The sequence below is a fragment of the Raphanus sativus genome, chromosome 5 (genome assembly GCF_000801105.2).
Source record: "Raphanus sativus cultivar WK10039 chromosome 5, ASM80110v3, whole genome shotgun sequence".
Classification (NCBI taxonomy): domain Eukaryota; kingdom Viridiplantae; phylum Streptophyta; class Magnoliopsida; order Brassicales; family Brassicaceae; genus Raphanus; species Raphanus sativus.
This window is the reverse complement of record NC_079515.1, coordinates 25114245-25138196: the sequence shown is the minus strand read 5'-3', so window position 1 is coordinate 25138196 and position 23952 is coordinate 25114245. Positions and strand designations below refer to the sequence as shown.

Below are 23952 nucleotides of genomic sequence, written 5' to 3'. Positions count from 1 at the left end.
AAAAAATTCAACTCCAAAATGGAGTAATGTGTAAGATTACTCCATAAATGGAGTAACCCTAGCCATTACTCCATTTTGGAGTTGGAAATGGAGTGGGATTGGAGAGGATTTTACTCCAAAATGATGTTTGGAGTAGAAAATGAAGTACGGTTGGAGATGCCCTTATAAACTTTTTTAACGTTGATGTTTTCTCTACTATATCATTTCACCTATTCCACCGTTCTGCTATTAACTTGACATAACAATATCACCATCTGTGCTTTCAAAACATACCAATTGTTTGCTAATTTATATCGCATGAGTGGCTTGTTTATGAGTATATTAAAATTAGCAATAGATCTTTCGTGTACTTCTTTTGAAATTTGGCAATTTTCTCTTTAATTTGAAGTTGCTCTCAGAATAAATTGTATTACTAATAGATCCCTAAACTAAGACTAAGAGGATAAAAGACTCCATGATCCCATATTATTGCAATAAAAACAAGATTACAAACATGTCTTTCACCACACGTTGTAATCTACCCTCTAAATATTCATATGTCTAGAAAATACTAATATCGGCCAATAATCTCTCTTTCTCTAACTATGGAGTTTCTCTCCGCGTATATAAATAGCTATCAACAAGTGATGTTTCCACCATCATCAAGTCTCTCAGCCTTTTAGACTACAGTCTTCTTCTATACAAACATCTACAAAAAATGGCAATTATTCCATCTATTCTTCTTACCATTTTCCCTCTCTTTCTCCTCTTGAGCCTTACCAAGGCTGCGATCCCCGGCGTCTACTCCGGTGGCTCTTGGCAGACCGCTCACGCCACTTTCTACGGTGGAGATGACGCTTCAGGAACCATGGGTGAGCCCATTATCCTCAAACATTCATATCAAAAACCACACTTCATCAATCATTCATTATACATACTCTCTAAAAACAGAGCACTCTGTTTTTTCTTATAAATTATTTTCTTGCTTTACTCTCTTGTAGGTGGCGCATGCGGTTACGGGAATTTATATAGCCAAGGATACGGCACTAACACGGCGGCTCTGAGCACGGCGCTTTTCAACAGTGGCTTAACCTGTGGGGCATGCTTTGAAATCAAATGTGTCAATGATCCTAAATGGTGTCATTCAGGCAGTCCTTCTGTCTTCGTAACCGCAACCAACTTTTGTCCTCCCAACTTTGCTCAGCCTAGCGACAATGGTGGCTGGTGCAACCCGCCACGTGCGCATTTCGACCTAGCCATGCCAGTTTTTCTCAAGATCGCCGAGTATCGTGCCGGCATTGTTCCTATCTCATACCGCAGGTATTTAAACTTTACACCTACACATGCCCCACCATGAGATTTATGGAGCTTGAAACAATTTCTAAATTATTGATATATAAATTTTTCTTTACCAACTTGAGAACCGACTAATATACTTATATTAACCACTAATTTTTTGTGGTTATAATCCAATGTTTCATCTCGTTATGCCAAGTACCAATTTTACATGTACACTTACAAGTGTTAGATTTGATTTGTAATAGTACTAAGGTTAACTTGGCTTGATTTTTCTTATATTGAACATCTAAAAATGTAACGGTTCAAAATGCTAAGCTCGAGAACTGTGGGATATTTCTATAGGGTGGCATGCAGGAAGAGTGGAGGGATAAGGTTTACGATCAACGGTCACCGTTACTTCAACTTGGTGCTGATCACGAACGTGGCTGGAGCAGGAGACATCGCCAGGACGAGCGTGAAAGGATCAAAGACTGGTTGGATGGGTTTGACTAGGAACTGGGGACAGAACTGGCAGTCTAATACCGTCCTCGTTGGTCAGTCACTTTCCTTCCGTGTCACGGCTAGTGACCATAGAACCTCGACTTCATGGAACATCGTACCTTCAAACTGGCAGTTTGGACAAACCTTTGTCGGAAAGAATTTCAGGGTCTGAAGTGAATTTGTGAGTAAATCGAAGAAGCTCCTCCACCAAATTCGAGATCTATAACTTTGATTTTCTGTTATGTTTTCTATATTGTGATCTGAAGTGGCTGTTGAAGAAAAATGTAAACAGCCCGCAGCGCTTAAGTTACATATAAGTTTGCTTGTAATGACGAATTACATTATAGTACTAATTAAACTTGTTCTGTTTTCATTTTTCGATGTGAGAAATTCCAGCTACAATATTGACTTATAAATTGTATTTTAAAAAGAGTTAATAGCACAGTTTACTTGTGTCATTGGATATGGAATTTTGAGTATCATCATAAACATTGCAGTAGACGAAAGTCGAGATAAAGTTACATAACATAAAAATTAGTGATAACTATTTAATGTGAGAGTTTAGAGGTGAAAATATAACTTAGCACTCAGCATACAGAAAATAAAATTTACCGTAGAAAACAAGTTTCGGAGTTGAAGACAAACAAAACGAGTCCGATCAAATACAAGAACTGAAGAAGAAACCCAATTTTAAAGATCAGATAATCAATCAAAAATAAGTTGGCATGCTGCCGAAGCTCTAGAAGAACGTGCCAACTCCTTTAACATCTCAAATTTTGGAACAGCCGACGATCGAGATGACTCGATTGTTGCAGTCTTTAAGCGAAGAGCATGTTTCAGAATGTAAACCACAATATCTCTCTCTTGTTGTTTTCTTGTAAAAAGACCAGCTGAGAGTTTGCAGACTCGACAACAAACATTCAGGAACAGTAGTTGGTTGATTCCAGTAAACCATTTCTGGACCATCATGTTCCTGTGATCAACCAAAAGAATTTATCAAAAACCAGATAATGAATCAGACCATAAAAGAAAATTATCAAACAAACTTACATCCATGAGCGAAAGGTGTAGTCCTTGCAAGGTAGAAGAAGATTCGAGCAGCCGGACAAGTTGATTGGAGGAATATTCTTTGCAAATACATACCTCCAGATGTTCAAGCTGGTAGAAAACAAAACCTTCAAGCATAGCCTGCACACATTATTAAAAATTACTGACAAAACAAAATGATTTACATAAAAATGAGTTGATAAAAAGGGAACATAATTACCGGTGAACATATTGTAAGACGCTTGACAGATGTGATTGAACCAATAATGCTCTTGATATCAGGGAGCCTAACATCTAAATGTGCGTCGATCAGGTAAGGCATATGCTCAATCAAATAGTAGTGACTCTTAGTATTATGATCCCAAAGTTTGAAATACTTTAAAGCAGGAGTTTCTATCACATACCCATCTATATCATGATCACAGGGTATATAGAGTGACAAACTCTGCAAAGATGGAACAGCAACAGTCAACTTTCCCCTAGTATCATTCTCACGTAAATCCACCAATAGATCTTCAAGAATTGGGCAACTAGATAGAAGCCGTTGAAGAGTTTCTTCACTGAAGAATCTCACACTTTGAAGTTCCAAAGTTTCGAGAGAAGGAAGAGAAACCATTTGAGGAACATCCAAGAGGATATCACCACCCAGTTTCAAGACCACGAGAGATTTGCAGATATATACAAGCTACTCGGAAGAATGTTTGACTTAGCCGGATCAGTGTTGTCATGTAAGATAACCAGCTCACGTAAGCAATGAGAAATTGCGTTTAAAACCCACATGTTGATATTCTCAGGTTTTAAACATGAACAAAATAATTCAAGACGGAAGGTTTCTATAACTGGAGCTCTATATAACGGCATATTTCTGTCAAGAAAACACCGTAGCCTCCTGCCAGTGCCGTCTCAAACTTTATACGGACCCTGTTCAAAAAAGACATTTTTTAGTAATCTAAAATAATTTAGACTTTTTTACAAAATATCATTATAATATAAAATAAATACATCAATTTAATTATTTTATATCTAAATAACATTATTTTCTGGGTTTTAATGCAAAATCATCGATCAAATCATTAAGTTTGATCATTTTTCTAGCCATTCTTTTAGTTTTTCAATTTTTTTTACGTTTATTATATCCAAATTAGAAATTATAATCTATAAATATAATAGAGTAACAAAATCTAGATACTAGTTAGACAAAAAGACAAGGCACTCTTTTTTCTTGTCTACAAAAGTTGTAGACTAGATTTTTTTTTGCTTTGTGTTTGCTATTTTTTTTCTTAAAAAACGGTGAAAAAAATATATATTTTTCTCTCTATCTATAATCACTTATTAATATTTTTTTCCTAAACATAATCAAATTAAAATATTGACTTTCTATACTACAATTGAATATTTAAACACACATCAACAACTATTTCTTACTTTCCAAAATATATAAGTGACAGAAATACTAATAACTTCCTAATTTATTGCATTTTTAGTTGGTTATAGAAACAAAATAAAGAATTGTAATTTATATTTATTGGTTATAACTATGAAAATTATTAAATTCAAATATAGATAATCTTATATTTTATAAATTTAATTATATTTTATAAATATATGCTTTTAAATTTATAAAATTATAACTATTACTTAAATTATGGACCTTCTAAAATTTTGGACCCTGTTCGACCGCTCCACTTGCACGTACTAAAAGACGGCCATGTTTCCTGCATTCACTCTCTGAGTAAACCCTGAACTCAAGTTTAGGCAACCACATCCAAAGATACTCCCACCGTTTGGACAAAATGCTTGTGGAGACAGCAACTTCGGTCGGAACCAACAGTAATATCTTAAGAAGCAGTTCATCGGACAACTCACTGATTCTGTCCATATGCTTAAAAACCAAACCCAAATGTACCCCTGTTACGGTCGACGAATCTAGACACAGAACAGAAGAAACAAATCTCAAAGACTAACCAAACTAATAAGCAACAAAAAAAAATAGACAAAGAGGAAGGTGACAAAACTTTAGAAAAATCCGGATAGATAGGTGATGAGTGTTCCCTAAGGAAACCTAATCAGAAGATAAACAGGAAGTGTGACCAGAAGACTGTGAAAGCATTTGTTACTACTGAAAGCATTTGTTACTACTGAAGAGATGGGGTTACTTGAGAAGGAACGGACCAATTTATATATAGTAGTTAATCTACGAGAAGGAAGATGAAGGGGTTTAATAGAAGTTATTGGGCATCGGAAATACAAAAGCTTTAGTCTACGCCACGAGTACCAAAACCAGTCACTAATGAAATACATTAATGAAAGGTTTAGGCTGTAACTGGTAAATCAGAAAAAGAATAAATGGGATAGAGAGGAATTGAATAAAGGGAATGAAACGCAGTAGAAAAATGGAATAGATCCATTCCATTTATTCCTTGACAAAATTGTTATAATTTGTACTGTAATCTGAAATGGTTGTTAGGAAAAAATGTAAACAGCCTGCAGTGGTTAAATTACATATAAGTTTACTTGTAATGTCGAACTAGATTTTGACCCGCGCTTTGGAAGCGCAGAATATTTTACGATGAAAAATTTCACTAATAATTTAACAAATATTTTGGTAATTTTTAAAGAGTGTGTATTTAAAATATTTTTGCATTTAAATCAGTGTTTTTAAATTCAACCCGATTGTGATTATACCGGTTAATCCGGAGATCTGACAATTCAATTTAGGTTTTTAAAATATACATATTAAAAAAATCACTAAAACCCGAGACTAACCGATTGAACTGATGGATGACCGATATGTAATCTAATTGGATTTAAATTGTAATAGTTTCATAATTTGTAATCTTATAATCCAAATTTTAAAGTTCATTATTTTGCAATTTATGAAATTATAACGTTTCTACAAAATTTTAAAGAGAAAATGATATATATAAAATAACTAAGATTAATTATTGTATTGTTTGGAAACATTGATAGTAGTATAAAAATATATTGTTTGGAAATATTGATAGTAGTATAAAGAAATAAGTATATTGTTTGGAAACATGGATAGTAGTATAAAGAAAGGAACATTAATGATTTAATGTAGGTTTAACTATAAAGTATGAAGGTGTATTTAATTTAAAAACTTACAAAATAAATGTTAGGTCCAACATAATATTTCTGTTTTAATAAGATAGATGACATGTGAGAATGACTTATAAAATTGTATTTTTAAAATGATAACTTTATCTACAAACACAGTCTACTTGTGAGTTGTGATATTGGATATGGAATTTTGAGTATTATTATAAAAATTCCAGTAGAAACGAAAGTCAAGATAGAATAAGTTCCATAACATAAAAAATTAGATTTTCGTATTTCTAACATGGGATGTATTTGGAGTGAGGATGGTGGATGAAATTGCAATTATTTACTATTCATATTGATTAATACTAAACCAGGTTAATCATCTATATTATTAAAACAGAAGTACAAATATAAAATATCCCTAAGTTTTCCAACTTATTTACAATGACATGCCACTGAAATAATTAAATGAACATATCTTTAAGGAATCATTGTTTTTTCTTATTTATTAAACCATTTCCTAAATCAAATTTAGCTTAATTTTCATATTTAATATTTTCCTTAAACAAATTAGCTAATTTTTAAGGATATTCAAATTGAAAATCGATTTTAACTATATTAAACTTGGATAGTGTTACCATTAATTATTTTGAACAAAAATCAAGTTTAAATTCGATATTAAACAATCTTTTGAATATTCTTAAAATATATGTTTAACTTACCATTAATTATTTTGAACAATAAAATTTATATATACCAAGATTTAAATATCTTTAAACAACTTATAGAACAATATGAAATATTTTTAAGTGAATATTATTTTTAATATAATATAATCGCAACTAAGATTATATATATTTCAAAAATTTCTAACATATACATTTAGTCATTTCAGTTACTATTAACTATTTTCAACAAAAATTAAATATCTTTATAAAACAATATTTAATGTTTATAAGCAAATATTCTTTTTCTAATGTATCTAAATCTCACCGTATGATCCATATCTTATCAAAATATTTAAATTCTTATTACATTAATTTCATGTTAAAAAAATATTACTCAAACATATCAATAGGTCAATATTTTATCAAAAGTTTAGTAGCGGATACGGATCACTATTTTCTACAGCACGTAAACTATTTGATTGTTGTATTTATAAAATATTTAAAATATGATAAATATTTAAAATATAAACCAATAAAAATTTAAATAATATTCATTTATATAAAATGAAAATAACAACCCGTGCGGGCGCACGGATCAAGTAGTGTGCTCTTGAAGTTATTATCTAAACCAGGTTAATCATTTTCTTTCTCCAAACATTGTAAACATCAGTGCCTCAAGTGCTTTTTGTTCTATTTTCTCCGGTCTGTAGTTAAAACCTTAAACAAATGAAAAAGATCATGTAACTTAGCTACTAGTATATAGAATAAAATTAATTTATTGTAGAAAACAAGTTTTCAGAGTTGAGAACAAACGAAACGAGTCCGAGCAAATACAATAAAATTGAAGAACAAGCCAAATTTTAATGATCAAAATACTCATTCAAACATGAGTTGGCATGTTGTTGAAGCTCTAGAAGAAAGTGCCAACTCCTCTATCATCATCTCATGTTTTCGAACATCCGATTCAGATGACTTGATTGTTGCAGTCTTTAAGTAAACAGCATGTTTCAAAATGTATCCCAAAATAGCTCTCTCTTGTGGTTTTTCTGTGTATGTCGACCAGCTAAAACGTTGTAGACTCGACAACAAACATTCAGGTACAGTACTTGGTTCATTCCAGTGATCCATATCTTGATGAGGATCATGATCCTGAGAACAAACACAAAAATTAGAGTGAAACTAAGTTGTGCATCAGACCGTTAAAAAGAAGAGAGTTAACAAACAAACTTACATCCATTAAGGAAATGTCTAGTCTCTTTAACTTAGAAGTAGCATTGAGCAGTCGGACAAGTTGATTGGAGGATAGCACTGTGCATAGACATACCTCCAGATGTTCAAGTTGATCGAAGACAAGACCATTGAGAATAGCCTGCGCACAGAATAATAAAGTTATAAATGACAGTTAATTACATAAAATAAGTTGATAAATAAGAAAATGATTACCTCTGAACATATTGTAAGGCTCTTGACAGATGTGATTGAATTAACAAGACTATAGATATCAGGGCAACAACAATCTACATATGCCTCGGTCAGGTAAGGCATGTTCTCAATCAAACCGTAGTGATCATAATCGCTATAATCCACAAATTTGAAATACTTTAAAGAAGGAGTTTCTATCACATACTCATTTAGTTCATGATTATAGGGTATAAAGAGTGACAGACTCTGCAAAGCTGGAGCAACAACTGTCAACTTTTTCAAAGTGTCACCATAATCACGTAACTGCACCACTAGATCTTCAAGAATTGGACAGTTAGATAGAAGCCGTTGAAGAGTTGCATCGTTGAGGTATCTCACACTCTGAAGCTTCAGAGTTTTTAGAGAGGGAAGAGAGACCATCCGAGGAACATCCAAGAGGATATCCCCATCCAGTTTCAAGATCACGAGCGACTTGCAGGTATACAAGTTACTTGGCAATATATTTGGCTTAGCAGGATAAGACTCATGTAGTATATCCAGCTCACGTAGGCAGTGGGAAACTGCTGTTAAAACCCACATTTTGATACTCTCCGGTTTAGAATTTAAATTACACAATTCAAGACGGAAGCTTTCGATAACCGGAGCTCTATGTAATGGCATATTTCTGTCAAGGAAACACTGTAGCTTCGCGCTTTCAGGCTCTGAGCAACGTCTATAACCGTACTCGAGTTTAGGCAACCACATCCAAAGATACTCCCACCGTTTCGACAAGATACTTGTGGATACAGCAACTTTTGTAGGAACAAACAATAATATCTTAACAAGCAGTTCATCAGGTAACTCGCTGATTCTGTCCATCTCTTTAAAAACCATTCCCAGTGTAAGAAAACATGTTTAAGACAAACCAAACCACACGAATCAGTAACAAGCGAAACCAAAGACTCAAAAGAGGAACGTGACAAAACCTTAGAGAATCCGGATTGTTAGATGATGAGTGTTTCCCAAGGAAACAGGGAAGATGAAGGGATTAAGTTATCACACAAGTTATTCGGCATCAGAGATATAAAGCTTCGTTCACGCCATTAGTACCTACACCAATCACTCATGAATTAGGTTAATGAACGGTTTAATCACCACAAATTATCTAAAACTTTGGTGGGCATGTTATTGGGCCTGATTAAGGGCCGACCTTTTATGTCTCCTCTTTCGTTTACAAATTTGCAATTTACCATTCGTCTAGTCACGCCAGTTTTCCTCAAGATCGAGCCGGCATTGACCCTATTTCCTTGAGCATAACCAAAACATTGGCATTGTATCTTCAAAAAGTTTCGAATTACCATATCAACATAGACCCACAAATTAAATATAATAATTTATCACTCCTTAAATTTATTTTACTTCTAAGAAAAAAATAGTTTCACATCTTTGCAGAGAACCAAACAACGTAAATAATCTTCCATAGAGAATTAAACTTAGGTGTGGCAGAATGCCTACTAGACACTAATAACTTGGGTGTAACTTGTAAAATAATTTGGAATTTGTGGAATTGAAAAATATGGAATGATAACAGTATTTAGGGTTTTCCTTTAATGATTAGAACACTCTCAGCTCCTACTGCGAAGAAGCCGGAAACAGAAAAAAAAGCATTCGTCAACATTAAACAGCTCTGCTCTTAACAAAAGTGATTTGGGGGGTCAGAGAGAACCCTAAAGGGCGATGACGGCGGCGACTCAAGCTCAGACAACAGTTCGAGACCTATTCCAGTAGATCCAGCCGCGTACGGTCTTTAGCTAGTGCCATCTCCCTCCGGTGCTAAGCTGAATCTCTCCGCATAAACCCCCATTAACCAAAGCTGATACCTTTCGTTAAGAAGAGATGGGGAGTTAAGGCGGTCCAGTAGCTTTGCGATTTCTCTTGGTGCGCCGTATCGAGAGAAGCAGATCCAAAAGCAAGCTTTCATTAAGTCCTTGTGGCTTCGCGATGATGAATCGTTTCAAGAAGAAGAAAGAGCCCTCTCTCATGGAGGAGCTGAAGGAATTAGAGCTTCTCGATGAAGGTGAAATGGTGGATATCCCAGAGCTGGAGCTGGAGGATCTAATAGAAGAGAACCGGTTGAGTGTCATTGTTCGTTGCTTGAACCCTCATGCCCATAAGGTGGGAGGTCTGATTAAGGCGCTACCACCAATCTGGGGGCTAGAGGATAGAACACAGGGGAGGATAGTAGGAGAGGACAAGGTCCAGTTCAGTTTCAGATCAGATACAGACCTCCAATATGTCCTCAACAAAGGGCCCTGGTTTGTCAATGGTTGGATTGTGGTCTTGGACCAATGGAGCCCGAACCCATCAGAAGACTACTTGAAGAAGATAACTTTCTGGGTTAGAGTGAGAGGTCTCCCTATACAGATGCTGAAGAAGGAAGTAATCGATACTCTACTAGGGCCACTGGGGGAAGTAGATAAAGTAGAGCTTCACGCTAAGAACTCTAACTCCATCGAGTATGTGAGAGCTATGATTACTGTCAACTCAGACGAACCATTACAGTTCAGAAGGATTGCGAGACTGAAATCTGGGGCCACATACCCCACGGAGCTGGAGTACGAAAAACTTCTCAAAGTTTGCTACACATGTAAGAGACTCACACATGATCAATCTAAGTGCCCCTTACAGATCATGAGTAATGAGGTGGGAGTAAGGGAGGAGAAGGAAAAGAGGAAGGAGCCTAACCTTAGAAAGAAACTGAAGGAGAAAGAATCCTTAGCTAAGGAACGCCTAAGTAAAGGTCCTTCAAAGGAAGGAGGCTCCAGAAGCTCCCAACCAGCCAGAAGTACTCAAGCCTCACTAAGTCGAAGAAGTGGAAAAGAGAAGGAACAACTTCAAGAGGAGAAGAGAAGAGGGAAACGAGTCAGCTCAACACCCCAACTAGTCTGGCAACCGATAAAAGGAAAGGGAGGAACGGAAAAGACGAGAAGCACTGAAGAATCTATTGCAAATACCAGAAGCTCTGGTGGAACGAGTGGAAATAAAAGTGCTACTGAAAGACTGGGAAGGAAAGAACAAGGGGTGGAACCTGCTGAAGCAGACTCAGTTTTCAACAGATTGGGAGGTTTTGAGAAAGAGTGGGGTTCAAAAGGAAGCAGGGGAAGCAGAGCAGATAACACCTCCTCGCAGGACCTTCGCCTGAAACTTAGTGGAACATCCTCGGGGGAGAGACATGATGGTAAATCAAGCAAAGGCAGCCGCAGTCCTCCTTCAGTCTTTGAACGACTAGGGAGCTTGAGATTCTCAACTCCAGTCAATGTCAGAACCGTGGAAGACTCACAGCCCTCAAAGAGAAGGAGACAGAACAGCAGTGGTGAGAGACAATCTAAGAAGGCTAGGAAGACTTCAACAGAAAAGGATCCGCTGGGTCCATCGGTTTTTCAACGACTGGGGGTGACGACTGAAGTATCTGACTGCAGTACCCCTTTGGAGGGCAAACATTCTGCTCGTGTAGCAGCTTTCACACCAGTTCATTCTGCTCTTGGAGCAGCGCATTTCCCAAACCATTCTGTCCGTAGGATAGCATTGGCAAGTGGAGCACAGACTAAAGAAGGGTTGATGGGTAATACCAACCCTTCGAGGTCAATATGAGGATCCTGAGCTGGAACTGTCAGGGGCTGGGGAATACCCCGACAGTTCGACATCTACAGGGAATACATGGTCAGTATTCGCCTGAGATAATATTCCTCAGTGAGACCAAAAGTAGGAGAGGTTACCTGGAATCTATAGTTGGGAAGTTGGGCTTTCATGATCTTGTCACTATAGATGCCAGGGGAAAGAGTGGAGGTTTAGCGGTTATGTGGAGGAATTCTTGTGAAGTTGAAGTCCTTCAAGCGAATAAAAGGGTGATTGATCTGCAAGTAAGGTGGCAAGGATTCTGGTTCTTTCTCACCTGTGTATACGGCGATCCAGTTAGAAGTAAAAGAGGTGAAGTGTGGGAAAGAATTTCGAGAATCGGAGCCAATAGGAAGGGTGCCTGGGTATTAATGGGTGACTTCAACGAGGTGATTGATCAGTCAGAAAAATCAGGTGGAGTAGCCAGATCAGATCGAGAGGGTTTGGAGTTCAAGCAGATGCTACTCAACTGGGGTCTATGGGATGTTAAATACAAAGGTAATCCATTATCTTGGGCAGGAAAGAGGAACAATGAATTGGTGCAGTGTAGGTTGGACAGAGCGGTAGCAAATCAAGAATGGTTGGAAGCCCACCCGCACGCTACAACCTTCTACCTACCAAGAGTGCAGTCGGACCATAGCCCGATCATCATCTCCCTGGATGGTCTACAGAGAAAGAAACCCACGAGCTTCAAGTACGATCATAGGATGGTTAAAAGAGAGGGTTTTGTAGAGACAGTCACAAGGGGTTGGAGGGCAGCTAGCAGCGGCCAAGGAAGTTTGATGTGCAGGATCTCTACTTGCCGAAAGGCTATATCTGTATGGAAGCGACAAGCAAAGCCAAGTTCAGCCATGAGAATCCAGGAGCAGAGCTACAAAATTGATGAAGCAACCCGCCAGGAATTGTTTCAAAAGGAAGAGCTCGAGAGGCTACGAAAGGAGCTGGCAGAGGAATATCACAATGAAGAGATTTTCTGGCTTCTCAAAAGCAGAATCAACTGGCTGAGATCAGGAGATATGAACACGAAGTTCTTCCATGCGGTGACCAAAAACAGAAGAGCGCAGAATAGGATCAAAAGCCTGATCGACGAGGAAGAGACCGAATGGTTCGCTGATGAGGACCTAGGAAGAGTAGCAGAGCAGTATTTCAAGACCCTGTTCTCATCAGAAGACGTTGGTTTGGACGAGGTCGAGTGGCAGGACATGCCAGAACTGATCTCTGCGGAGCAGAACAGTCATCTAATGCAGCCGGTATCGCAGGAGGAAGTTAGAAAAGCAGTGTTCGCAATTAACCCATCCAAGTGTCCTGGTCCAGACGGGATGAACGGGTACTTCTTTCAACAATTCTGGGATACAAGTGGCTTGGACATTACAACTATGGTGCAAAAGTTCTTCAGCACTGGAGAACTTGAGGACGGGATGAATGGAACCAACATATGTTTGATCCCCAAGGTGCTGAATGCGAAGAAGATGAGTGACTTCCGACCTATTAGCCTCTGCAATGTCGCCTACAAGGTAGTATCCAAACTGTTGGCTAGTAGATTGAAGAAGGTCCTCCCCAGCGTAGTCTCAGAAACACAGGCTGCCTTCGTCGAAGGCCGTCTTATTTCTGATAATATCTTGATTGCACATGAACTCCTTCATGCTTTGAGCTCAGACAATAAGTGTGCGTCGGAGTTCATTGCCATCAAAACAGATTTATCTAAGGCTTATGACCGTGTAGAGTGGACTTTCTTAAATAAAGCAATGAAGGCGATGGGTTTCTCTGAAGAGTGGAGGAGGCTGATTATGGCATGTGTGACTTCAGTGAACTACCAAGTGCTCATTAATGGCTCCCCGTTCGGCAGGATCGTTCCATCAAGAGGGTTGAGACAAGGTGATCCACTATCACCTTACCTCTTTGTGATGTGTACTGAAGTTCTAGTGCAAATGCTGAGACGCGCAGAAAATTCAGGGAAGATATCTGGACTCAGAGTGGCGAGAAGAGCCCCACCGGTCTCTCATCTTCTGTTTGCAGATGACAGTATGCTCTATTGTAAGGGATCTGAGGAGGAGTTAGAGCAGATTTTACAAATTCTCCGAGTCTACAGTATGGCTTCAGGACAGAAGATCAATTACCAAAAGTCGAGTGTCTACTTTGGGAAGCATATTCCCGAAAATAGAAGAAACGAGATTCTGCAGAAACTACAAATAGAGACAGTGGGTGGCGATGGGCTCTATCTTGGACTCCCGGAGTCATTTGGAGGTTCAAAGGTATCCTTACTGAGTTATATCAAAGAGAATTTGAACCAGAGAGTCCATGGATGGCAGTCTAAGTTCCTATCTCCAGGAGGAAAAGAAGTACTCTTAAAGGCTGTAGCAATGGCGATGCCAACATACACAATGGTGTGCTTCCTCTTACCTAAGACTACTATCAAGCAGATTATGTCACTCATGGCTGATTTTTGGTGGAGGAATGGTCATGAAACAAAAGGAATGCACTGGAAAAGTTGGGATAGTCTTTGTAAACCGAAGGCAGTTGGAGGATTGGGCTTTAAAGACTTGGAAGCTTATAATCTGGCATTATTAGGGAAACAGCTTTGGAGAATGATCAAAAAACCAGAATCCCTAATGGCTAAGATTTTCAAGAGCAGATATTTTAGGAACTCTGATCCCCTCAATGCAGACCTGGGTTCTCGACCCTCTTATGCGTGGCGCAGCATTCATGCAACACAGAAGCTCATTCAGCAAGGAGCCCGGGTTGTAATTGGGAACGGTAAAGACACGAAGCTGTGGCAAGAAAGATGGATTGGAAACACACCGGCTTCAATGATCCAGTCTGTACGGTTGGTACCAGGTCAGAACCGCGAACCATTGTCTTCTGATATGCGAGTAAGTGAGTTGATTTGTGAGAATGGTCGAGATTGGGATGTTGGGAAGATTGAGAGGCTGTTTACAGCAGGAACCAAAGAAAAGATCATCAAAATAAGACCAGCAGGAAAAAGAAGCAAGGATACTTACTCCTGGGACTATACTAAAACAGGGCACTACACTGTTAAGTCGGGCTATTGGGTTCAAATGAATGAGGTCACAGGCGCACCTGAAGCTAGAAAAGTCACCCAACCAAGTCTAGATAGCATTTACCAGCAGGTGTGGAAGGTGGAGACTAGTCCCAAAGTTAAACACTTTCTTTGGCGATGTCTCAACAATGCACTCCCGGTGGCGTTAAATATGGTGCACAGACACATAGCTAAACAAAAGATGTGTAGTAGATGTGGAAATGAGGAGGAGAGCGTAAACCATCTGCTGTTTAAGTGTCATTATGCCAGATTAGTTTGGGCTTTGGCAAATGTTCATATTCCTCCAGCTGGAGTATGGTCGGACTCTCTGTATGCCAATATCCACTGGGTCTTAAATCTAAAGAAAGAGTACCCACTGGAAGAGGTAGAAGAGAGCTTTGCGCCATGGTTAATGTGGAGGTTATGGAAGAACAGGAATGATTTCGTCTTTAGAGGGAACGATCATGATGCAGCCCTAACGGTCTGGAAGGTTTGGGAGGATGTGCTTGAGTGGATTAGCAGAGCTGAGGTGAAAGAGAAGGAGGTTAAAGAGCCCACAGCCCCAAAACCGGAGGTCAAATGGAAACCACCAGCGGAGAGGTATCTGAAGTGTAACTCAGATGCAGCGTGGTTTAAAGAAGAACGAAATGGTGGAGCTGGTTGGATACTACGTGATCATCGGGGGAGATTGATATGGGCTGGTGCAAAGAAACTGGCAGAAGTGAGATCAGCTATAGAGGCGGAAGCAGAGGCAGTGAGGTGGGCTTTACAAACGGTGACAGGTTTTGGATATGACAGAGTACAGTTTGAAACCGATTCACTTCAGTTGATGAGGATGATAAATGGAGAGGAGGAAACCTGGCCACTGTTGGAGCCCATCATCCAGGAGATAGCTGCACTTATGTCGATGAGGGAGGAGATCACGGTTGTGTATTATCCTCGGAGTGGTAACAAAACCGCGGATAGGATAGCAAGGGAGACTTCTACGTTTACGTCCTTTGTCCCCAAGTTATATTCTATGTCGCCTTCTTGGTTGTCTTCTTGTTTAGAGTCTGATAATTTGGTTGTAAGAACTTGATTTGGAAGTAATAAGAAGTAGTTGTTGAGCCAAAAAAAAAAAAAAAAAAAAAAGAAAAATATGGAATGATAGGGAATGGAATACAGCAAAAAATGGAATGGAATTCATTCCATTCATTCATGATCAAATTTGTCATGGAGATTCTCTTTGTATTTTATCTATTTATTTTTGGAATTGATGGAATGAGTATTCCATTTCATTCCTTGCAAATGGTGAAAAAAATTATGGAATTAATGGAATAAGCCATTCCACATTATTCCATTCCAAAAATTAACAATCCAGTTGCGAAACCACAACATGTAAGCTAAATAACATAAAATGATGATTTTCATATTTTTGACAAGGAATACATTTGGAGTGAGGACGGTGGATCAATTTGCAAATCCTTTACTAACCATATTGATCGATACTAAACCCAGTTAATCATGTGCTTGAAGACAAGACTTAGTCGGAATAAAAATGGCGTGATTACATGTAATCTTTGTGTCTCCTGGTCATTAATCGATTCTCAAAACATTATGCAGAAACACAAATTTTCAGAGTTGAAGACAAACGAAATGAGTCCGAGCAAACACAAGAAATTGAAGAACAAGACAAATTTAAAAGATTAAAAATAATACTCAATCAAACATGAGTTGGCATGTAGCTGAAGCCCTAGGAGAAAGCTCCAACTCCTTTAACATCTCAGATTTTGAAACACCCGACGATTCTGAAGACTTGATTGTTGCAGTCTCCAAGTGGCGAGCATGTTTGAGAAAGTAAACCACAACATCTCTCTCTTCTGGCTCTCCTCTGTATTTGGACCAGCTGAAACTTTGCAGACTCGACAATATACATTCAGGAACAGTGGTTGGTTCATTCCAGCAAACCATACCAGAAGGCGTATGTTGCTGATGTCAAAAACAAATAAATTAGGCTAAAAAGACCCTAAAAGAAAAATAAAAGAATTTAACAAACAACTTACATAAAAGAAGGAAATGTCTAGTCTCTTTAACTTAGAAGAGGCTTTGAGCAGCTCGATAAGTTGATCCGCGGAGGCAAACAGTGTGCATATACATACCTTCAGGTGTTCCAGTTGGTTGAAGACAAAACCTCCATTAAGCATATTAGTCTGCGCACAATATACCAAAATTACTGACAAATGATTTTAAAAGAAAAAAAAAAGAGTTGATAATCAGAAAATGATTACGTCTGAACATATCGAAAGTCGCTTGACAGATGTGATTGATCCAAAAATACTATTCGAATCAGGAAGAAAAACTTCAAGATATGCCTCGATCAGGTTAGGCATCTTCTCAATCAAAAAGTAGTGATCACTCATATTATGATCCATAAGTTTGAAGTACTTTAAAGCAGGAGTTTCTATCACAAACCCATCTAGATTCTGCCAATAGGGTATATAGAGTGACAAACTCTGCAGAGATGGAACAGCAACTGTCATCTTCCCCACAGATTCCTCATCAAATTCATGTAAATCAACCACTAGATCTTCAAGAACTGGGCAGTTTGATAGAAGCCGTTGAAGAGTCTCTTCGTTGAAGTATCTCAGTCTCTGAAGTTTCAGAGTCTTCAGAGAAGGAAGAGAGACCCCTGGAGGAACATCCAAGAGGATCTCACCAGCAAGTTTCAAGATCGCGAGGGATTTGCAAGTAAACAAGTTACTGGGGAGTATGTTTGGAAACTTAGGCGGATCGATGACGTCATGTGATGAGATATCCAGCTCACGTAGGCAGCGAGAAAGAGCTGTTTCAACCCACGTTTTGATGTTCTCCGGTTTAAAGATCGAATTAGACAATTCGAGACGGAAGCTTTCGATGATCGGAGATCTATGTAACGGCAGTTTCCTGTCGAGGAAGCACCGTAGCATCTCGCATTCAGAGACTGGACAATCTTTGCGACCGTAATCGAGTTTAGGTAACCACATCCAGAGATACTCCCACCGTTTCGACAAGATGCTTGTGGAGACAGCTACTTTTGTCGTCGGAACAAACGATAATATTCTAACAAGCAATTCATCAGGCAAGTTACTGATTCTGTCCATATCTTTAGAGACTAATCAACCACACGGATTAGTAACAAGCGAAACAAAAGAGAAAAGAGAGGAACGTGACAGAACCTTAGAGAATCGGGATTGTTAGATGATGAGTGAGCGTTTCCCAAGGAAACAGAGTCGGAAGATTGCGAAAGGATTTGTTAGTACTGAAGAGACGGGTTGGCTTGAGAAGGGATCGACAAATATAAAGAGTAGTGAATCGTCCCCAAGAAGGAAGATGAATGTGGGGGTTATCAAACGTTTCGTCAACGCCATTAATACGTCAATGAATGGTTTACTCACCGTAAAATAATGATCTAAATCTTTTGGGGCTTGTTACTGGGCCTAATTAAGGGCCGACCTTTCATGGCTCCTCTTTTCGTTTACAAATTTGCAGTTTATTAAAAAAAAATTGTTTTACGCAAAAAATGATAACTGTGTCCAATTAGGTTAATTTCTATTTATATCATTTTCTTTTGTTTTTTAGTATTTTCGAAAATAAATAGTTTTACAAAACAAAAAAATTGGAAAATAATAAGTACTGATTGAATAACTACATCAACTTAGTGATATTTTTTTATAATTCTAAAAATATTTAAATCATAATTCCATATTATGTTCTAGAAAAAGTAAAATTGACATTCTACGAAGTAGAAAATAAAATTTATTTTTTCACAGGATCTATTATGTTTAAAATATGTGTTCTACATAAATAATAGTAATTTAAAAATGTCTGGAAAACATATTCCGCGCTTAATATATTGTTTTAAAATCTGTAGAAATCGAAATCTACACATTACTATAAATCTAAAATCTGTAGAAATCAGAATCTACACATTTATTGTAAATCTAAAACTAGTAGAAATCGATTTCAAACATGTTTGATGTATTCTACATTATGTAGTAGAATATAGATTCTACAGTTAAAATAATCAGTTCCGAAAATTATGAGAATAAAATAATTGGAAATATTCAGTTTTTTATTTTTATTAATTTGATTTTTAAAAAAAAAAAACAAAAACGTGATTTAAGAAAAATGAAAAATAAGATTTAAAAAAGGATCGATTTACAAAAAAACGCGATTTAAAAAAATTGATTTAGAGAAAAAAGAAAAAAACATGATTTATCAATCAAAGCAACAGTATCCAAAAAAAAAATACTCGTTAAAAGACTCTAAACACACACGTTTTAACTCGTAACAAGACCATATCTACAAGGTTAGAAATCATTTTAAAACACAATTTCATGAATTTATTTGGTAGACTAGCCAACTTATTGTTATCCACATCAAGCTGTCTAAGAGACATCAGTGAACAGTTAAGAGTGCAATACAAACAAAAGCACCATAACATAACTGATTCCCTGATTAAAGTCAGCAGACATTCACAAAATATAAATGATGCGGTTTACGCATAGCTGCAGGTACGAAGCGACTTTTAGTTTGGAGAGACGAACAAAACATCTGTTTTTTTTGTGACAAAATGTTGGTATTATGAAGCGTGTCTAATATCTAGTAACATATAATATTATATTTGTGAGACTGAAAAGGAATAATTCACTGGTTATTATGGCTAATGGAAAAAGCGCGTCAGATGCTTCAGAGCTTCTATATCCTCCCCCTTCCCATTGAATGAATTTATCGGCCAGAAACTCGCATTACAATCCTCATTTTTTTTTTCACCAAAGATAACGATTTGAAATATATTGAAACCATGTAGTTTTGACCTGCACAATGAACCAAACGAACTGACGCGGACAATGAAAGAAGATTTCAGAAACTATAGAGAAAACAAGAGAATTCTTTTTGTTTTTCATTCACACTCTGAATTTAGTTACATAAAACGAATTTTGAACTAACTGACCAGAGAACTAAATGTAAGCATCTAATCTATTAATTTAGGGATTATCTACTATTTGAATTTCTCATTTAAATTTTGGACTCTTTCATAGTTGTTGTTAGAATATATCATGCCTCCTATACAATGCAACCTACCAACTTAAATTAAACCAAATCTTAACCAACATAGATTAGTTAAACCTAACCAGTAACACTTTTATAATATTTTGGTTAATCTCTTAATATAATTAGATCATATAAAACTGAACCATTCTTAAATCAACGAGTTTCATATCATTTCAGACATAAGAGAAAAAATATCCGACTCATTTACAACGTAAACACACAAAGACCGTGTATACTTATGCTCATTGATCTTCCAAAAACCAAATAATGTGGCATAGACCAACATAGGCTCATGTTCGTATCACGAACTTTACTTCCATATATTTATTCTTCACCTACATCATATCACAACATACACAGTTATGCAAGAACATGATTTTTTTTTTTGTTCAAACAACCAAATAATGGTGGCATATGGTCAGTAGATTTTTAAATATGTTTTTTTATATATTACATTTTACGAGACTATGTGTATAAGTTTTTTTTTTGAAAAAAGGCATAACAATGTGTATAAGTTAAAAGGTAAAAGATGTGACAAGGCAAATTATTATACTAAAAATGAAAGAAGATTAAATACAAACTAATAACAAGTACAACACAAATTATAACATTATTAAATTTTATATATATTTTATAAAATATTATATATGTCTAATATGTATATATATAAATATTACACAAAATATATATAATATTATATACACATATTATATATACCATATATTATTAATTGAAATTTGACAAATCAATTTCCGCCCTTTAGGGCGGGTCCTAATCTAGTCAATACTATTAATTCTCCAGCATGACCAATTGATATGGGTTAGGTCCAATTTAAAATATAACCACCTTCTAAATATTAATAATAACTGATAATTATGCATTTTATACAAATATTATAACTACTAATTCAATTCCAAAATCGGGACGCACTTCTCTCTTTCTGGAACTGTCAACTAACTATAATTTCAGAAAGTATAATTTCATATAACTAAAATTTGTGTGAGTATAATACAAACAAAAGATTGCATAGGTTTAATCACAAAAACATACATATCTGTAGGTTCCAAAACGCGGACGTGGTGATTGATTGCTCGGCGGAGGTTACGGTTGCGATTTAACCAAATTTGGTTAATAAATTGGTTTTCTAAACATAATCCACTTTTCTGGGTTTTGAATGTTTGGAATGGAATTTATATATCAGATCTACAAAATTGATGAAGGATCTGAAAGAAAAACGCAATATTGCAGCCTATAGTGATAACTTTTCTAGACGGCCATGGAAATGTTTTTGCAGAACCCTAAAGCTGTCATTAGGAAGACGACGATATATTTACAATAGTACCATTCATTAAATAAATTATTTATAAAAACAAAAAAAAAATGTTGTAATAGGTTCGAACACGTGACATGCTGTGAAAATAACAACAACTCAATGTACTAAGCCAAAGTAAATAATTAATTCTTGCACTGTCAACTGCGTTATATATTATGGCAGTTTTAAAATTTTGTTTGTCTAAGCGTTAAATAATCAAACTGATGTGTAAGAAATGTTATTCAAATATTTCATATTGGAAGTGATTATCTATCGCAATGTTTTGAAACAAGCAAAACGTAAGAGTTGATCAGTTAGGAAAATACGGTGGCCATTGAAATGTTGCAGAGAAATCTAAAATATTTTTGGAGAGATACAATTACAAGAACGCGACTCAAAAAAATAAAAGAAACAATACACACTAAATGATTATCTGTAGAATAAAAGTTTGTAAAATGGGCCAAGCTTCCAACATGCTACAATAATGTATATTAATAAATCTCTTTCGTAATTTAATATATAGCTACATTTGTCTGAAATTTTAAAATAAATTGTATAATTTAAAATATTTTGGAATATATCTATTCTATTAAAACAGAAATATATATATAAAGGCTGATGGAAATATATTTCTTAAGTTTATTTACAATAAAATAATGTAAATTAATTTTTTGTACGAATCAGTTATGCAGATTTCTTATGGATTTTCTTTTATTATATTTTACAACACACACACATATATATATATATATATATATATATAATGTGGACCATCATAAAATTATAATAGATCATCGATTAAAAAAATACACTAATCTAAATTAAAAAATTAGTTTTGTTAATATATTCATAATCCACAAAATTATATAATCTTTTCTATTATAAAAACTAAAAATCTAACTTCCTAATTAGAATACAAAAAACATTCTAATAATATAACTAATTTTTTTAAAAAAAGTTATATATTGATTCTACCAGTGTTTCCACTGGTAACTGGATTCTAGGTTTTAATGGATTTTCATGGTTTTACCGGTTTATTAAAAAATAATTTTTTTCTGAAAACTTAAACCGAAACACCAAATTTACCGATTCAACTGCGGGTCCAGATCAAATTTCAAAACACTGGGTAAAAGTTTATAGTTATGTAAAATCAAAAATTCAATTAAATTATCAAAACTTCTTAGTAATAATTTTTAAAAATGTATACACAGATATGTATACAAAAACACAAATATAAAATTTAATTTCTAAAATAAAAATTAAAACAAAAACTATACCCGCCCTTCGAAGGGCGGGTCAAAATCTAGTTACAAACTTAAATCCAAACCAATATGTTACCATCTGGACATTCAGATGGTCGATTAGATTAATGAAAGAGGCATTTAGATGAAGCTGGACATAATAATTTTAAATAAAACACAAGTTATGTATATATGAAGTTGAGTTGCATGCATTAAACCGTAACAGCTAGAAATTTCCTAATTCCAAAATATCCAGTCAGAACATGACCACACCACTCAACATTACCCCAAATCTTCCCTCCTTGACGTCTTTCCAGGGAAATCTCCGCACACCAAATATCACTTGGTCTACTGAAAAACAAAGCCATATTCCCACCGTAGTTCAAAGCATATGACCAATTTGAACATATTGTCACCAACAAGTCTTCCAAGCCTTCCACCAATAGCCAACACTTGTGATTTGGATCATAGGCTTTTAAGGTTTTCGAACACCAATCATGGTAGTACAATACATTATCAACCACACATGGATCCATCCAATACTCAGAACTCATCATATCTTCTATTTCCCATTTACTTTCCTTTGGCTCGTACACATAGCTTTTATAACCATCCACTGTGTATATTTATCAGCCATCGCCACACAACGACTGCTTGTTCTGAGCACTTGAGTCATCTCTCGCTTAGTCACCACATGCTCCCACATTTGTGTTTCTATATCGAACACCAGCATAGCCTTGTCTGGGTAACGATTGCAATTTCCAATTACATATATTTTCTTGTCGATGAAGCAAGATAATCTACTAGCCATAGGCACAGGTATGCTTGGGAGAGGTTCCATGGAATCGACAATCCATTATTAACGCATTTGTGGTCATATTTTGATGGTCAATCCCACCAAACACATATATTCTCGAATCTATTTCCACAGAGGATGCTGAACATGTTTCCAAAACGGGAAGCGTCGAGGGGATCGGGATACGGTCCAAGCAGCGACTGCCGTTGGCTTTCCGGCGGAGGATATACCACATATCCAAGTCCAAGTCGCTTGCATCATAGTCATAGAGGACAGCATAGAGACAGGTCTCCGTGCAGGCCAACAAGGATCTTCTTGCGTATAGATCAGGCGAAGCAACTAGTGATCGAAAGTGCTTAGAAACAAGGGAGAGTTTTGGATAGTCCCATCTTGATGAACGCGCTAAGATGTCAATGATGACATCTTCAGGAAGTGAGGGAATCAGAGACGGTAGTAGTTTTGAGGATTTCTCATCCTCTGCCTTTATTTTGGAAACCATCGTCAAGATCGACAATGCCGTGCAAGAGAGGAAAGCAAATACCTAAAAGATAAGCGTTTTCAATAGGTAAACTGTCTTAAATAACTCTTTAAATAATGAAATTTTCTATTTATTTTATTCACTAAGATATTTGGTGAATACTTATAACTTTTAATATAGTTGGCTAACTTTAAAAAAAAATGGAAAATTCATTTCTTAAAATTAGATAACCGTCAATTGTTCAAATAGTCGGCTAACAAGACCAATTTTAAAATATCAAAATACTCAATCAAACATGAGTTGGCATGTTTAAAAGATAAGCGTTTTCAATAGGTAAACAGTCTTAAATAACTCTTTAAATAATGTAAACTTTCTATTTATTATATTATTTTATTCACTAAGA

The 23952-nt window shown here is 36.2% G+C and overlaps 4 protein-coding genes and 1 pseudogene across 5 annotated transcripts; 1 reads left to right on the top strand and 4 right to left on the bottom strand.

Moving 5' to 3' along the window:
• Positions 1-621: 621 nt before the first annotated feature.
• On the top strand, positions 622-2131 carry LOC108857582 (expansin-A16). Its single transcript, XM_018631578.2, has 3 exons — positions 622-851; positions 981-1299; positions 1621-2131. The coding sequence occupies exons 1-3, from the start codon at positions 698-700 to the stop codon at positions 1928-1930; spliced, it is 783 nt and encodes a 260-aa protein (XP_018487080.1). The 5' UTR covers positions 622-697; the 3' UTR covers positions 1931-2131.
• A 195-nt stretch (positions 2132-2326) lies between these two features.
• Positions 2327-3625, bottom strand: LOC108857581 (FBD-associated F-box protein At4g10400-like; annotated as a pseudogene).
• A 3714-nt stretch (positions 3626-7339) lies between these two features.
• On the bottom strand, positions 7340-9042 carry LOC108836968 (FBD-associated F-box protein At4g10400-like). Its single transcript, XM_018610055.2, has 3 exons — positions 7980-9042; positions 7768-7905; positions 7340-7685 (listed from the first exon to the last, which is right to left on the bottom strand). Exons 1-3 carry the CDS (start codon positions 8829-8831, stop codon positions 7413-7415), a joined length of 1263 nt encoding a protein of 420 aa, XP_018465557.1. The 5' UTR covers positions 8832-9042; the 3' UTR covers positions 7340-7412.
• A 7153-nt stretch (positions 9043-16195) lies between these two features.
• LOC108836967 (FBD-associated F-box protein At4g10400) lies at positions 16196-18025 on the bottom strand. Of its 2 annotated transcripts, XM_018610053.2 has the most exons (4): positions 17844-18025; positions 16917-17727; positions 16692-16838; positions 16196-16617 (listed from the first exon to the last, which is right to left on the bottom strand). In XM_018610053.2, the coding sequence occupies exons 2-4, from the start codon at positions 17649-17651 to the stop codon at positions 16348-16350; spliced, it is 1152 nt and encodes a 383-aa protein (XP_018465555.1). In that variant the 5' UTR covers positions 17652-17727; positions 17844-18025; the 3' UTR covers positions 16196-16347. The 2 variants fall into 2 exon arrangements, with proteins under 2 accessions (XP_018465555.1, XP_018465554.1); XM_018610052.2 differs by having other exon boundaries at positions 16917-18025.
• Positions 18026-22464: 4439 nt separating this feature from the next.
• On the bottom strand, positions 22465-23794 carry LOC108858592 (F-box/kelch-repeat protein At4g38940-like). Its single transcript, XM_018632500.2, has 2 exons — positions 23093-23794; positions 22465-22891 (listed from the first exon to the last, which is right to left on the bottom strand). The coding sequence occupies exons 1-2, from the start codon at positions 23568-23570 to the stop codon at positions 22488-22490; spliced, it is 882 nt and encodes a 293-aa protein (XP_018488002.1). The 5' UTR covers positions 23571-23794; the 3' UTR covers positions 22465-22487.
• Positions 23795-23952: the final 158 nt, after the last annotated feature.